At 52.3% G+C, this 13,284-nt stretch overlaps 1 protein-coding gene across 2 annotated transcripts; it reads right to left on the minus strand.

Moving 5' to 3' along the window:
* Nucleotides 1-3,882: 3,882 nt before the first annotated feature.
* Nucleotides 3,883-12,460, minus strand: SLC27A5 (solute carrier family 27 member 5). 2 transcript variants are annotated; one of them, XM_063092032.1, is made up of 10 exons: nucleotides 12,025-12,460; nucleotides 11,206-11,415; nucleotides 10,526-10,684; nucleotides 7,630-7,754; nucleotides 6,163-6,357; nucleotides 5,982-6,072; nucleotides 5,083-5,281; nucleotides 4,686-4,783; nucleotides 4,344-4,474; nucleotides 3,883-4,255 (listed from the first exon to the last, which is right to left on the minus strand). In XM_063092032.1, exons 1-10 carry the CDS (start codon nucleotides 12,458-12,460, stop codon nucleotides 4,079-4,081), a joined length of 1,821 nt encoding a protein of 606 aa, XP_062948102.1. In that variant the 3' UTR covers nucleotides 3,883-4,078. The 2 variants fall into 2 exon arrangements, with proteins under 2 accessions (XP_062948102.1, XP_062948101.1); XM_063092031.1 differs by having other exon boundaries at nucleotides 11,773-12,460.
* Between the last annotated feature and the right edge of the window lie 824 nt (nucleotides 12,461-13,284).

Below are 13,284 nucleotides of genomic sequence, written 5' to 3' on the forward strand. Positions count from 1 at the left end.
GGTGGTCATGGGCTTGGTTCTGAGGGCTTTAAAAGGAGAGGAGGTGAGATTCTCTCTGCTTCCACCATCTCACAATGTGATACACTGTGTCACCACCAAAGAAGACATCCAGATGTGTTCCCTAGACTTTGTAGCTCCCAGCCTCCAAAACTGTAAGCAATAAATTTTGTTTTCTTATGCATTACCCAGTTCCAGGTATTTTGTTATAAGCAACAGAAATGGACTAATACACAGAAGGAGATGAACGTGAAGAGGTGCCTCTCATTAACACCGTTGTTTATCACTATCATGACTTGTTCGTTGATCGAGAAAAACTCACCTTAAACCATCAAACCTGAGAGCACAGCCCTGGATGCTGAAGAGGGAGCAGGGAACTCATCTGCCATTAGGGGTGGGGCACTTAACATGGGGCAGCCAGGGGGGAAAGGTGGGACAAACTGTGGACTTGGGAAAGTCTTTAAGAAACTTCACCATCTGAGCCATCACAATAGCATCGCTTGTATTTTGACAACTCACAGGCTATGTGACAGGCATTGTTTATCCCCTTGGACAACACAGGCTGCTGTTCATGGGATTCACTGGTCCTCGTAGGAGGGCATCCACCAACCACTTCAGGGATCCCTGCACCAGTAGGCACCCTGAGAGTGTGACAAAAGCATGGTGCCCTCCAACACCTTTCACTTCTCTACCTAGCCAGTGTTGTGTATGTGAGAAGGCAGAACCGGGGAAGAATTCTGACACAGGACTAGCTGAAAACGTTTTGAAATAAGAGTAAGGAGAACGAATTCCTTATCAAATATTAAAACTTATTACAAAGCTGTGCTAATTACAGTGGTGTGGGACAAGGAGAAACAGAAAGATCAATAGAATGAAATAAAATGTGTGCCATCTGTCCTCCAGCACATCCCATATCCCACGACAGTGGAGTGTGGGGTGGGACTCAGCCTACTTATTTCTCTCCAGGAGGCCAAACCTCCCCCACAGCCCAGGACATTTTTGAAAAGAAGAAATGAGGGCTCCCCATCTCACCAAGATCCTCTTCAGTTCAGCCAGATGTTTCCCATACAAATGTTCTGTTCTGCCTGTTCACATTACTGATGGTCTTTCCTCCTTCCCCCACCACCCATGCTCCTTCTCAGTCTGCCCCTGGCGTCCAGCCCCTGGGGAGCAGCTGGGGTGAGTCCCTGGGTCCTCCCTACCCTCCCCCCTTTCTTTCTCTGGATTGTTGCTCCAGCTGACTGTGTTGCTTTTTAATATTGCACCGACGGTGTATAAGTAAAATTTTTTAGAAAGGAAAAAATAAATAAAATGTGTGTGATATATTGAATAAATAATTCATAATTTCTAGTCTAGGGGGAGAATAAGAAAAGTAAACAATTTTTTTTAATCCTTGCAAATGTAATAGCAAAAAGTGTGAATACTCCAAGCTGGTTGGGGTTTGGTAGAGCACGGATTTGTATAAAGAGCTGGTGAACTTGTAAATCTGAGGATCCACAGTGAGATTTTTATACCATCCATGCCCTCTGACCTGACATCTGCCATGATGCGGTTGGCTAAGTAACTCTTGGTTAAAGTGCGTCTCTCAGCTGGGGCTTCCTTGGTCATAAAGTGAAAACACTACAACCCATCTTGTGAGATGTGGTGAGGAGATGAGCTGTCAGTGGAGAAATAACGGTCCTGGCCTGGCCCCAAGGAGCCTCAGACACAAGTTTATTTTTGTTATTGTTGATGAGGATCCCCTCCAATGACAATGCAAGGTGCGGTCAACATACTTGCTCTGAGGCCCTGAATAAAGAATGAGAGCCAAGATGCCAACAGCAGGGACAACAGGTAACCCTTGTGGGGAATTCTTCCTGTGATTTTCTCATTTAATCTCCACAAACATCCTTCGAGGTAGGCATGATCCTCAGCCCCATTTTCCACTGGAGGAAACTGAGGCATGGGAGGCAGGTGGGTCTAGGGACTTGCCTAGGGTCACACAGCCTGTAAGTGGCTGCCTTTCTCTCCACACAGCATTCCTCATGGGAGAATGGCCATAACTTAATGCCCACTCACAACATGGTACATGCAACAGAGGTAGAGATATCTGGGCTCAGGGTGGCACTGGGTCATGGGCAGCATGGTACTGGAGAGCAGGGCCCAGCAGGTGTCAAGGGATGGTCACAAGATATGGCAGGAGCATGGGGCTGCAGTCGGGGTGGCCGGCGCCAGCCTCTGCTGCTTCATCGGTGCACTCCAACTCCCTTCTGTGGTGGTCTCTGGTCCCAGAAGATACAAAGGCCTTAATGTAACAAGGACTGTGTTCAGGGCAGGAGAGTTGGGCCTTTCAGGGGGACCAGCTCAGTCTCTGCTGCTAGGCACCAGCTGTTAAATAATATTGGACATACTGTGCACTAGAGGGTGACAAGCTAGGGCTGCAGGAAGGGGTGGTCATCCTGGGCCTCTGCTGCTGTGTTCACACAGCTCTAACTCCCTTCCTGGCCAGGGTCTCTCCAGGTGCTATTGTGTACAGGCAAGGAGGGTTGGACCACAGTGGGCGTGAATCCAAATCCAGTTGCGCGAAGGGGCTGCAGTTCTGCAGGGGCCAGGCGGAGATCCGTCGGCCGCGCAGGACAGAGAGACATCAAGTGACAACAACCACTTCGTGGAAGATAATCATAGGTCGCAACCGCCACCGATGACGAACAGATCCTCACAGCGGTATCTAAGGTAAAATGACCAGACTCCAGAGTCACTGTCTCCGCCCCAGGCTGCAAGGCTGACAGGCAGAGCCTCATCACCGGCTCCCTGAAGAGCTCAGCGCGGCCCTACTGCCCGACGGCCTGTGTGCGGCGCTGCCTGTGCTGCTTCCTAGTAAGGCCCGTTCAGGCCTCGCCGCGGCCCACCGGCTCGAGGAGGCTGAAGCGCGGTGGAGTGCAGGTTAAGGATCGGCGGGGTCGCAGCCTACGACACTGACAGGATAGGGTCGAATCCAGGCATTACTGTTGTGGAGTTACTATCGTCGACTTCACCGCCTGAGCGGCGCGCCCAAAGGTCATCGGGGGAAATCCCACCTTGGGGTACTGCTACAACTGCTCCAGCATTCGCCGCCTCGCCTACAGCTCCCACAATGCTCCGAGCTGAACTTCCGGCCCTTGAGCCGCGGCCGACTACACTTCCCAGAGGCCTTGGTGGCCGCTCGCCTATGCCTACACCTCCCACAATGCCCCTTGGGGCACTTCCGGGCCCAAAGCTGGCCGACTACACTTCCCAGACGCCCCCAACTACTTCTGCACAATGCTCCGCGTAGTGCTTCCAACCCCTGAAACAGCGTAGACTCCATTTCCCAGAGGTCTTGATGCCCAGGAGCCCCTACCTAAGCTCCCACAGTGCTCCAGGAAGCACTTGCATCCCTCAAGACGGAGCGGACTCCATTTACCGGAGGCCTATGCGCCCGCTGCTTCCGCCCACAAGACTTGCCCCAGGGGTTCTGCAGGTGCTGTTCACTCTGCCAGGGATGCTCCTCTCCCAGTTACTTCCTGCTCGCCCGTCTTTCCTAAGTCCAGTGCCCTCCAGTCTTTGTCAGATGGCTCATCCACAACACTTCTCCCCACATTCTCCAGATCACAGGGGAACCATCTACATCCGTTGTCCCATCCTGACCCAAGCCTGGCCCCCCTCAGTGGCCACAAAAGACACACAGATGGAGTCAGGATTCTTATTTTCTATCCTGGAGTGGCTGCGAGATTGGCCAGCTGCTCCCATACCTTTGGCCTTGCCCAGACAGTGCCATCCCGCGGGAATAGCTGAGGTCCCTGGCAGGGAGGCAGAGGATACCCTGGGGTAAGGTCTCCGGAGGATACAGGGCCCTTCACTCCTCCATTGTTCCTTCATCCACGCAGATTTGTGTACATGTTCGAGTTTATTCACAGTCTACTACTGGGTCCAGGGTCATTTCCAGCCCTGTGCGGCTGGGGACACGGCCAGTCTGGGATTCATGACAATCTCATGCAGGTGCGTGGTGGAGGTGACACTGAGTGGGGGTGGTGACCAGTGTTGGTTTCTGCCCCTTCAGATGTACTGTGCGCTGGCCAGGTGGTCAGAGCTTCCAGGTTCCCTCACACACAGCCTGGTACACGTCTCCCGTCAGGGGCCGGTAGGCCTGGGCCCGGTTGTCCAGTATGAATAGGGGGTCAACAATGACATCCACGTTGAATCCCTCACGCATCAACCGGGACTTAACCAGTTTGAACGTGCCCGTGACCTCCAGAGCTTCCTGCAGGACAATGACCATGACCCCCTGACTGTGATCCACCTCCAGCCATAATCCCCCCCCCCACCTACTCTTGCTACTCTGGGCTCACCTGGACACGGATGAAATGGGGAGTAGCGTAAGTAGGGAGCCAAGAGCGGACGTGTAGGTACAGCTTCTGCCCGTCGAAAGTCTGGCCGGGAGCCAGCTGCACGGCAGCCATACCCACCTTACCCTCACACCCTGGAAAGCACACCGGTCACTCTCTGCTGACCCACTTCGTGGGGCCCATGGCGAACCCTCCCGCCTGGTCCAGCTCTGCTCACTAGTTATGCGACTGGGCAAGTCTCTAAACCTCTCTGTGCCCTAGCAGTTCACCCACATGTAAAATCGGGATAACAGCCCTCCTCCCACAAAGCTGTTAGAGGTTTAAAATGAGGCGAACCCTCCGCACCTGGCACAGACACGCCATAGACGTTAACCTCCTGCAGGAAATCCATCAGTGACAACACGCCTTCCACCTCCCGCGTCGACACGTTCTCACCCTTCCACCTGTAGAGTTGGAGCCAGTGCTTGTGATTGCGCCTCTAGCACCGCCTCTTGCCCACCAAGCCCCGCCTCGAAAGTGAAAGCTTGGTCAGCCCAGGACCCTCCAGAACCGAGAAGCTTCGCCTTCGGATGGGAAGTACTGCCTCCAAGCCTCACCTCTTTAAGGATAGGAAGCCCCGCCCCCTAGGCATCCAGAAGTCCCTCCTCTTCAGCCTGGCTCCCTCTTGGATCTGGAAGATCCCCCACTTTAATCCCCAGAAACCCCGCCTCCCAGTTCCGGCCCGAGAAAACCCGCCCCGGACCGGAAGGTGTCCCCGAGGCGGTCACGGAAGTACAGGAAGCCTTCGCGGTCCATGGCTAGTACATCCCCGGTGTTGAAGTAAACGTCATCCGTGCGCCGCACGTTCCGCACCAACTTCTGTTCCGACAGCTGCCGGGGGCCGCGGTAGCCCACGAAGGGGTTACGGCCTAGCACCTGAGACAACAGGAGCCCCGCCTCCCCTAGGGGTAGGAATAAGAGTGGGGTATAAAGCATGACCAGTAACTGCAGGAGCCCACCAGCCTCCTGTTGGAGGTTTCCAGCAACTCTTCATCACCCAGGACCCTGCCAATGACAGGCAAAGAAACAGAGACAGACACCAAGATAGAGACAGGGAGATCCAGAAAGGGGAAAGACACAAGGACAGAGACAGAGGACAGAGAGAGACCCCGAGAGACAGGAACACGAGGATACAGAAAATGAGAGATGGAAGCACAGAGAAGGCATCATCGGGGAGCCAATGAGAAACAGGAAAAGGATTACAAGGGATAGAGACAAATGGTGATGGGAAGAAAGAGATATGGCAAGGGCCTTGCAAGCCCCCAGGAGAAAAGACTCTAAGAGAAGGTACAGAACAGATGGTTCCTGGAAAGATGTAACTTCCACAGAAAGATTGAGAGAACTCAGATGGACAACCAGAGACCCAGCAGAGCAGGCTGAGAGATTGAAGCAGGAAAGCTGAGCAGAGTCAAGAAGCTGAGGCAGAGGGCCACAAAAGGTGGTCAGACAGGCCAGGGACTCAGGGTCCAGATGAGGGCTGTAGACATCTCTACTGGTCAGCAATCTCAACGTTTTGGGCAGCTTTGTCCAGCCAAGAAAGAAATTGAGGGATCTCCACATCTCCACTCCCTATAACCAGGGAAGGCTCCCTGACCACCATACCTGGCCCCACAGGGATGCAGAAGCCCTGATTGTTTCTCACAGGCTCCTCTGTCTCTGGGTCGTACTGTACCAGTTCAAAGGGGACCAGCATCTGGGGTGGAGGTTGGGGATCATCAGTAGAGGTCTTGTGGACTTAGCCTCAGTCAGGGCCACTGTCATGCCAAGCACCCGACCCACTCACTCGAAGGAGACAGCTCATCCTGCCCAGGGCCCCACAGCGCCCTAGATAGTTCATGAAGCCAATGTTGCCCTCCGTAGAGCCATAGACTTCCAAGATCTGAATGGGACCGAAGCGCTTCTGGAAGGTCTCCCACACATCTGCCCGAAGTCCATTGCCCAGCACCATACGGACTGTATGTGTCCGGTCCTCCGGTTGCTACAGAGACATCCCAAGAAGGGTGAGGAGAAGGTGCCCTTGGAGCATGCCCAGGAATCCTTACCTAGGGTGGGGGAGGGAGGCTGTCTCAGGTCCTTACCTCTAGAGTTACCTGGGGGGTGTGGGGAGACCTAGGTAATCTACCTAGGATTCTTATTTATTTATTTATTTTAAAGATGACCGGCAAGGGGATCTTAACCCTTGACTTGGTGTTGTCAGCACCACACTCTCCCAAGTGAGCGAATTGGCCATCCCTATATAGGGATCCGAACCCTTGGCCTTGGTGTTATCAGCACCACACTCTCCCAAGTGAGCCATGGGCCAGCCCTACCTAGGACTCTTACTGGAGTAGTTACTGTAGTCTTTACTTGAAGGGTTACCTGAGAGCCTTGTCTGGGGGAAATTACCTGGGGGCATTACCTGGAGGGTTACCTAAAGGGTGACTGGAGGCCTCTTCTGGGGTCTTACCTGAGGATGATACCTGGAGGCCTTACCTAGAAGGCTTACTTGGGGACCTTTACCTGGACGTAAGCTGGGGAATGACTTGAGGCCTCATATTAAAGGATTACCTGAGGCCCTTACCTGGGGGTAGTTACATGGAGTTTTTCCCTGAGGAACTGCCTAGAGGCTTTACCTGGAGGGATACCAGGGGACCTTGCCTGGAGATAGTTCCTGGGGACCATACCTCATCGCTCTGTAAGGATAAGGCTGACTCACATCTAGTGAGTCTACCTGAGCCACACTCTATTCTTGACACTTTACTTATATTTAATTCATTTAATTCTCACAACACTCCCCTGAGGTAGGGGCTATTATTATCCCATTTTCCAAATGAGGATACTGAGGCTGAGAGAGGTAGTCATCTGCCCAAGGTAGCATAGCTGGTCATCAGAGGAGCCACTATCAGAAACTTTGTGTAGAGGCCGGCCCGTGGCTCACTCAGTAGAGTGTGGTGCTGATAACACCAAGGCCACGGGTTCGGATCCCTATGTAGGGATGGCCGGTTAGCTCACTTGGGAAAGCGTGGTGCTGACAACACCAAGTCAAGGGTTAAGATCCCCTTATCAGTCACCATTTTTTTTTAAATTAAAAAAAAAAAAGAAAAGAAAATTTGTGTAGAAATCATTAAATGGGGCTCTTGCCTAGAATGTTTTACATGGGGGAACTTGTTTGAGTTCCATACCTGAATCTTTACCTGAGACTCACCTGGGATATCATCTGAGATTTCATACCTGGGGTGTTCACCATGGAGCCCTACTCTTAGAGCCTTACCTGGGGAGCATTACACAGGTATCGCAAGACCTCGCCCACATACGGGATCACTGTCACGCCATGCTGCCGACAGTCATTCCAGAAGCAGGAGGCAGAGAACTTGGGGGCCAGGACACAGGTGGCTCCTGGGAGGGAGGGAGGAAGGAAAGAGTTTCAGGTCATGCAGCCAAGTTCCTGTGAAAAGCTGCTTTGTTCACCTGACTGTGACCCCCTGAAGCACAGGATAATGTTGAGCTCATCTTTGTGTCCCCGGCCCAGCCAGAATTGCCCCCACAGAAGAGCACTGGCAGTCCTGGGTTCAAATCCCATCTCCAGGGATGCAGCTTTACTTATTTATTTATTTAAAAAGATGAACAGTAAGGGGATCTTAACCCTTGACTTGGTGTTGTCAGCACCACGCTCTCCCAAGTGAGCTAACTGGCCATCCCTATATGGGATCCAAACCCGTGGCCTTGGTTTTATCAGCACCACACTCTCCCAAGTGAGCTACGGACCTACCCCAAGAGTGCAGCTTTAGAACACCAAGGTCGGGCCAGCCCGTGGCTCACTTCGGAGAGTGTGGTGCTGACAACACCAAGTCAAGGGTTAAGATCCCCTTACCGGTCATCTTTAAAAAAAAAAAAAAAAAAAAAAAAGAACACCAGGGTCACAAGTTAAGATCCCCGTACTGGCCACTCACCAAAAATAAATAAATAAATAAATAAAATTAGATAAATAAATAGATAGATAGATAAACAGATGATTGATTGATTGATTGATTGATTGATTGATTAATTAATTAATTAATTAATTAATTAATGCTGTCTCCAGAAGATGTGGAAAGCTCAGTGCCTGGTACAAAGTAAGCACTGCTAAATAAAGGTTGTGAATATTAATTAATTATTTATTTTTGTGTATGTGTGGCTGGCCAGTACGGGGATCTGAACACTTGACCTTGGTGTAACAAGGCTGTACTCTAACCAACTGAGTCAACTGGTCAGCCCAGTCATTCTTGATTATGATAAATGAATGCCCAACTAGGCAGATATGTATTGATGGAAAGGTGAGTGGGTAGATGGACAGGCTGGATGGGTGAATGAATGGATGGATGGATGGATGGGTGGTGGCATGAATGGGTGGGTGTGTGGTGCATGGCTAGATGGGTGAGTGGAGAGATGGATGGATATGTGTAAAGATAGATGAATGGCTAGATGGGTGGAAGGATGGATGGGTGAGGAAGTGAATAGATGGATGGGTGGGTTGGTGGATGGATGTACTGATGGATGGACATATGGATTAATAAGATATAGGACCGGGCCGAGCCCGTGGCGCACTTGGTAGAGTGCTGCGCTGGGAGCGTGGCGACGCTCCCGCCGCGGGTTCGGATCCCATATAGGACTGACCAGTGCACTCACTGGCTGAGTGCCGGTTGAGTGCCGGTCACGAAAAAATGACAAAAAAAAAAAAAAAAAAAATAAGATATAGGACCTACTATATTCACTCCAGAAAAATGACTCCTCCCTCCTGATCCCCTCATCTGCATCTGACTCTGGAAGGCACTCTCTGTACCCCAACCCAAATCCTCAACAAAACCTGCAAGGTACATATCATCATTTTTGCACCCAAAGGGACATCATGTGCTTGGTGATGTAACAAGTGTGTCTTCTTTGAAGCTGTATTTGGGGGGGGGGGATAATATGTAATGTCCTCTCTGTGAAAATGAATGCCTAGTCCTTGAAAGTGACAGCTTTGTTTCCAACACTTAATGAAACATCTGATTCATAAAATGTCTTTGGGGCTGGCTGGTTAGCTCACTTGAGTGAGCATGGTGCTGATAATACCAAAGTCAAGGGTTTGGATCCTCTTACTGGCCAGTGGCCAAAACAAAAAAAATGAAAAAAAAAAAAAAAAATAGCAGGAGGAAGGTTAAGGGGGAGTTTTTCCAATCCAACATAGCCTCCTGAGATAGGACAGCAGGCATGAGCTGCCTCCACTATGAAGCACAAAGCATCTCCCCAAGGTTCTTGCCAAGAATAATTGAAAATGAGTGTAACAATGACTATAGAGGGAGTTTCCAATCTAACAGGAAATGCAAGGGGAAATAATCCAGAAAGAAAGAGGGCAGTAAATATAAAATAAAACTGGCAACATGTTAACAATTGTTGAAGCTGAGTAGGATGTATGAGACATTATCAAACTATTTTCACTTTTGTATATGTTTGAAATTTTCCGTGATAAATCTTTTAAAACAGAGTAAAAAGGCAAGCAGAATTGGGGGGAAGGTGATAAACGAAGCATGGACAGTAAAATGCTGATGGTGGCTGAAGCTAGGTGGTGGGTACATGAGGATTCATGGAGAAAAATTTAGAAATGTCCATGTGTGTTTCAAACTTTTTATGATAAAAATTGAAAACAAAAAGAACACACTGTGGAGATGTCCCAGTCTGAATTCTGAGCCGACAGAGTGCGTGGTGAGCATTTCCTCACCTGCTCCTCCAGGACCATGTCATAGATCTGGCCCAGTATCCCCGTCACCTCCCAAAGCACCCCAGCTTCCCTAGGTGACCATCACTTATATCAGCTCTTGCCACCTCCCCACCAAAGCACAACAAGTAGGGACTGTCTGGGTGTCCAAGCCTCTGTCCATGTGGCCCTGGGACTTGCTGCTGCATTTCCCTTCTCAAAAATGAGAACCCAGGGGCTGAGTAGTTAGATCATTTGGTTAGAGCACAGTGTTATAACACCAAAGTCAAGAGTTCAGATCCCCCATTCTGGCCAGTCACCAAACAAACAAACAAAAAAGTGAGAACCTAGGGTGCTGGTAACCCTGGGATCTTGTCACCTTGACAGCCCCACCCTGACACCCACTCTAGTGAGTGGTCCCATGGATTGGAGGGTTTATCAGAGAAGGGCTTACCGAGGTCTAAGCAGCCGATGAACCCAAGGACAAGGCCCATTATGTGGTACAGAGGCAGGACCACGTAGACCACATCATCAGCTGTGGCCCCACAGAAGGATAGCATTTTGCTCATCTGTAGTACCCGCTCATGCGTGAGGATTGCTGGCTTTGGGAGACCTGGGGGATGAAGGAAGGAGAAGGGTGCGGTGGTGAAAGGACTGCACAGAAGAGGGACCAGCACGGAGTGGGTGAGTCTCCACGGTCAGGCCTGCATTGGGGTCTGAGGCTGTGAGAGGGTGGTCAACTACGGGGATGTGTGGCTGGGTTCAGAGGCTGAATTCTGACTGGGAGTAATGGGTCAAGACCAAAGGTCAGGGCTGGCTGGTTAGCTCAGTTGGTTAGAGCACGGTGCCGATAACATCAAGGTCCAGGGTTCAATCCCTGTACCAACCAGCTGCAAGAAAACAGAACAAAACAATAAAAGCCCAAAGGTCACTAAGAGTTTCAGTGGCCATTTACTGGGCAGAGGCGGGATTCTGGCACTGACCACTCAGTCACATGGGAGTCAAGTTCAGGCCAGGTGTTAAGATCAGAGGCAGAGTGGGTTTCAGAGGTCAAGTTTGAAGCAAAGATCAAGTTTGGGATCAGGTCAGGGTAAGAGTTCAGAGGCCAGGTCTAGGGCTGCTGGGCACTCTCACCGGTGGTCCCGGAGGTGTAAATGAATAGAGCAGGGCTTTGTCGTTTGATCTCAGCACGCAGGTCAGCAGGTACTGGGTCAGAGGATGCAGTATCCAGGGCAGCTCCCAGAGCCCCTACCCCCTCCGTTGGGGTGGTGTGGCTGAGGTAGAAGCAGTGGATGTTCTCAGCCTGCAGTTTGGGAAGGATCTCCTCCAGGCTCTCCCGGAGGTCTGCAAGGATAGGTCAGAGGAGAAACTGAGGTAGGGCTGAGGTTGTGAAGGGGACCTGAGGCCCAGAGACAGGGACAGAGGAGCAGATAGCAGAAAAAAGTTTCCACATTCTTCGATAAAGAATCCCATAATTACTTGGTTTTCGTTTTTGTTTTGGCAAAAAAGATTGAAATAACCATTGCGGGAAAAAAAATTAAAATTCTGGTGACCTCAGAATTACTTTTCAGTTATGTTGAGTTCTGACCCTGAACTTTCTGACGGTAGGCTGGTGGGCTCTTTGCCTAGCCCCTGCCAAGACCTCTGTCCTCTAGCCCGTTCCTTGCCCCTACCCCCTTCCATCCTCCTTGGGGCCTTCACCTGGATCCACCACCAGCACCCGGGCCCCAGAGCTCAGCACGGAGTGCGCCAGGGGCATCCCTCGGCTATGCGGATTGATCCAGGCCACTGGGCAGCCCAACTTGGCTAGCCCCAGCAAGAAACCCAGGGCTGGGACGACCTGGGAGGCCAGCACCAAGAGGGCGACGGGCTCCCCGGCACACAGATCCTCAAGGCTGCCCAGCGTGGCCTTCAGTGCCCACACTGCCCGGCAGGCCCGAGCATCCAGCTCGCCGAGGGTGACCGTGCAGGCCCCGGGCCCTGTCCACACCAAGATCTTGCGGCCAGGCTGTGCTCGCGCTCGCCGCTCAAAGGCATCCACAAAGGTCTCGGGCGGCTGTCGGCTCACGCGCATCCTGATGCTCAAGCCCATGAAGAAGATTCTGGCCACGAAGGCCACGTCGGCAGGCAGCCAGCGTAGCCCCGGGGGCAACCGGGCTGGCAGCAGAATCAGTGTGAGGGCCGCAGCCGCCAGGCTCAGCCAGTGGGGCATCCAGAGCCTGAGCCAGGGCTGCGCCAGCACGGCCAGGCCAAGCAACACGCAGCATGCGGGGTCCCCCAGGATCCACCGCAGGGCCACAGCTGTGGCTGCCGGCCATGCGGGCTGCCCCAGGCCCCACAGCAAGAGCAGCAGGAGCAGCAGAACGGCCAGCCGCAGTGCGACACCCATCGCACCAGCTCTCTCCTCAGAGAAGTCGCTGTGAATACAGACTCACCTCTGCCCCTGGGTTCCCTAGCCCTGACCTCTTGCCCGTCCGCCCTCCCCCGCCCCGAGGTGGTAGCCCAGGCGCTTCTGACAGTGGCTCCTCCTTGCCCCGACTCCGCCCCCAGCCTTTTCGTCTGTACATTTGTTTTGCCTCTCTTCCTGTTCACCACCCTCATCAGTCCCCGGCATCCCTTTCACTAGATTTGTTCCGCTCTCCACTGTCGCTGGCCTCTGGGTTCCCAGGTCTCTGCCCCCTTAGACACAGCACCAACCTCCTTTCTGCTGTCCTGCTTGCCCAGTCACTCCTCCAGGGCTGGCACCTGTCTCCCTTCCCTCCCCTCCCAGGTCCCCTGTGTGCCATGCACTTGGGAGACAGGCAGAAATCCCTGCCCTTGGCAAACGTTCCAGTCAGGCCAAATGGAAAAGCAAGATAGCAAGGTGGACCTGACCCAAGCATGGCCTGCCACTCTGCCCACCTCACTGGGAGGTCCTCCATTGGCACCCAACTTAACCCTCAGGGAGAGGTGGCTCAACTGGTAGAAGCCCCTTGACCCCAGTGATCTGCGGGAGCCTAGCCTTCTGCCAGGTACACAAGTGCTTAGTAAATACCCAAAAGAGCACCTGCATTGACTAATTCAAACCCAGCTCTGCTTCCCACCCATGTGCCTGCTCTGTGACTTTCTGCCCCACCCCTGACATCAGTGGGGATGTCTTTGGGCTCAGGAGGCTGAACTCTGCCCATGATGTGTGTGGTTAGACCAGGAAAGTCTTAGCTTCTCACCTCTAGG

This window comes from Cynocephalus volans, chromosome 3 (assembly GCF_027409185.1).
Source record: "Cynocephalus volans isolate mCynVol1 chromosome 3, mCynVol1.pri, whole genome shotgun sequence".
Classification (NCBI taxonomy): Eukaryota; Metazoa; Chordata; class Mammalia; order Dermoptera; family Cynocephalidae; genus Cynocephalus; species Cynocephalus volans.